This window comes from Lottia gigantea, assembly GCF_000327385.1.
Source record: "Lottia gigantea unplaced genomic scaffold LOTGIsca_139, whole genome shotgun sequence".
Classification (NCBI taxonomy): domain Eukaryota; kingdom Metazoa; phylum Mollusca; class Gastropoda; family Lottiidae; genus Lottia; species Lottia gigantea.
The window spans coordinates 3,484-6,172 of record NW_008707601.1 but is presented as its reverse complement, the minus strand read 5'-3'; the positions used below and the strand labels follow the sequence as shown (position 1 = coordinate 6,172).

At 43.1% G+C, this 2,689-nt stretch overlaps 1 protein-coding gene across 1 annotated transcript in view; it reads right to left on the bottom strand.

Moving 5' to 3' along the window:
- Positions 1–2,647, bottom strand: part of LOTGIDRAFT_172648 (hypothetical protein) — a gene marked incomplete at both ends in the record, with an annotated part of 5,040 nt that extends 2,393 nt beyond the window's left edge. Inside the window, one exon of the mRNA XM_009049550.1 lies at positions 1,463–2,647. Coding sequence (XP_009047798.1) covers positions 1,463–2,647 — 1,185 coding nt within the window. The remainder of the gene's footprint in view (positions 1–1,462) is intronic.
- Between the last annotated feature and the right edge of the window lie 42 nt (positions 2,648–2,689).

Below are 2,689 nucleotides of genomic sequence, written 5' to 3'. Positions count from 1 at the left end.
TCACGTTCCCACTCTGCCATAAAAAGGTTTGCGTACGAAGGGGCGAATCGTTTGCCCATTGCTGTCCCTGAAGTTTGTAAATATGTTTTACCATTAAATGTGAAATCGTTTCGACTAAGACAAATCTCTAAAAGCTGTAGAATTGCATCGTCTGGTCTGTTTGGATCTGGGTTTCTATTAAAAGCTTTACGAACTGCCGTTAAACCAGTAGTGTTATCGATATTGGTATACATAGAAGAAACGTCGATAGAAATTAAAATAGCATTAGAGGGAACTCGAAGATTTTTTATTTTATTGACAAAATCGGTTGTGTCTTTAAGGTAGGCGCGATGTTAGCATGCTAGAGGTAGTAAGAAATGATCAATGTATTCTGACACTGCATATGACTCACTACCACAGTCAGATATAATCGGGCGGCCTTTAGGGATTTTATTCGAGATAAACCACTCATTGGTTGGACTCTTATGGATTTTAGGCAAAGTGTACAAATGTCTCTCGCGACAATCAGGTTTGGCAGACAGATAGTCATATTGTTTCTGTTTGAGATAACTAGTTTTGACTAAATCGGCAAGAATATTATTAATCATGTTAGCAGTTTCTTTGAAAATTGGTTTCGGTAAAATGGCATAATGTTTAGGATTATTCAGTTGATTCTCTGCTTCTGAAACGTAATCCTCCCTATTCAGAATGACACAACATGAGCCTTTGTCACTCTTTTTAATAACAATGCTATTGTCTTTCTTAAGTAAGTTTAACGCTTCACGTTCCACTCGTGTGAGATTAGGCTTTTCGTGTGTTATGGAAAGGTTCACTGTTTGGCTATTCATACTAGCAAATGCTTTCAATATTTCAGGATGGATGGCGGTCTGAGGGGGTGTCCACGTGGATTTAGGAATAATCATTGTTCTAGCACCACGTGGGGGGTGGTTTCGAAAAAAATATGTGCAGCTAAGATTTCGTTGAAATCGTTCTATGGATGGTCGGAGATAATTCAAGTTAGCTATCTTTGGTGTGGGAATAAACTTAAGTCCACGGTCTAAGATTGAATGCTGAAGGGGTGTGAGAATTTTGCGGCTCAAGTTAACTACAGTTTGGCCTAGCGGTGGCCTCTCAGTATTTTTATCCCCAGTAATTAGTTTAAAGACTTACTCGATGCTTGAAGCTGGTGTATCCAAAACAAATAAATGCTGTTTGCTGTTTCTGGAGACCAATGAAGATTATCAACTGTTTCGAATTCTTCTTCGTAGGGTGGTAAGATTGTTGCGCTGTTGATACTGGACTCCATCATCATGTTGTTGAGGGTGCTGAGGTTCTGTTGTGCTTTCTTCGAGATTTTATTTGAAATGGGTATACATGTGAAGAGGATCTTGGAGTTTGGGAAGGTTTTGTTGGCTGTGGCGATTAATTTCTGGGCTTGGTTAAAGGAGGTCTTTGGTACCTGATCACGATTGTTGAGGCCTACATGAAGAATAATGGTAGTAGGTTTGGGATCATGGTCGTATGATTCCAGGATTGACTGTATGTGATGGATTTGGGCACCGGGGTAAGAATGTATTTCGGTGTCTGAACTGGTTTTGGTAATTCGATTCAGGTTAGATGATCCAATTATTAAGGTTGATTTCTTTAGAGCAGGTAGTTTCCATAATGATTTGTCCTTGGTTTGGTGATAATACGGTTTGGTAGCGGATATAATGGTCGGTGTGATTGGTACTGGTTTGGTAGTTGTTAGAATTGTAGCATTGGGAACGGACTGGGATCTGGTTCGAGGAGGGGAAGGTCTGGATACATGTCTCGACTTGGATGGAGACTGAGGGGTGATTTGCTGGTCCAAAAACGCACAGAAGGAAGAAAGGTTGGCGGATCCTGGATCACGTGGTGAAGATTCAGATGGTGTGGAAGGGGAAGACGAGTCTGAAAGTGAAAAGAGAAGGGGTGTGCCCTCTCTACGAGAGCGTTTACCTATGTCTGCTGGACTAGGAGTTCCGTTGATTGTTTGGTAGAATTTGGAAATTACAGCTTGAGTGAGACGTTTCCCATAGGAGCGACGGGCCCATGACAGGGCATGAGAAACGATGCGGTCGACGGCAGGTGATGATAAAGACTTGGTACGAATGGTGGTCAGCTTCTCTTGAAGTGTGGTTTGGTAATGGTCGATCAGGACCTGCGTAACCTTACAGAGCCATGTCCGATTGAGGGATCTAATATTCGCGTCGACAGCTGATGTTTTCATTGCTGGACGGATAAAACTATCCAACTCAGAGACTTTGCGTTTGAAGGTAAACGCTGGTTGGCCTTGCTGTTGAAGGGTAAGGATTGCCAAATGATGGAGGCACTGCAAAACTTGGAAGAACACCTTCACAAAGGGTTCTTCCTCCTTATGAGTGGGGACTGGTTGGCGTCGGTGGGCTGGTAGTCGTTTCTGTTGTTGGTCAGGTCGATGGTTACCTCTTGATTGGTAGGCTGTGTTGTAGGTAGGTCGGCGATGGGGTGGGATATAGCTGGATGGGTTGGTTGGTGGTCGGCGATTGGTAGGTGGTAGAGGTCGATGGAAGACAGGGCCGTTGTAGGGTACGTGATATTGGTTTGGTTGACGATTAGTGTTTCTATTTCTGGCTTCTTGCCAGTGGTTGTTGTAGTTGGGGAGCATAATGAAAATAACTTGGGGTGAGAAGGGAATGTACAGCGGATG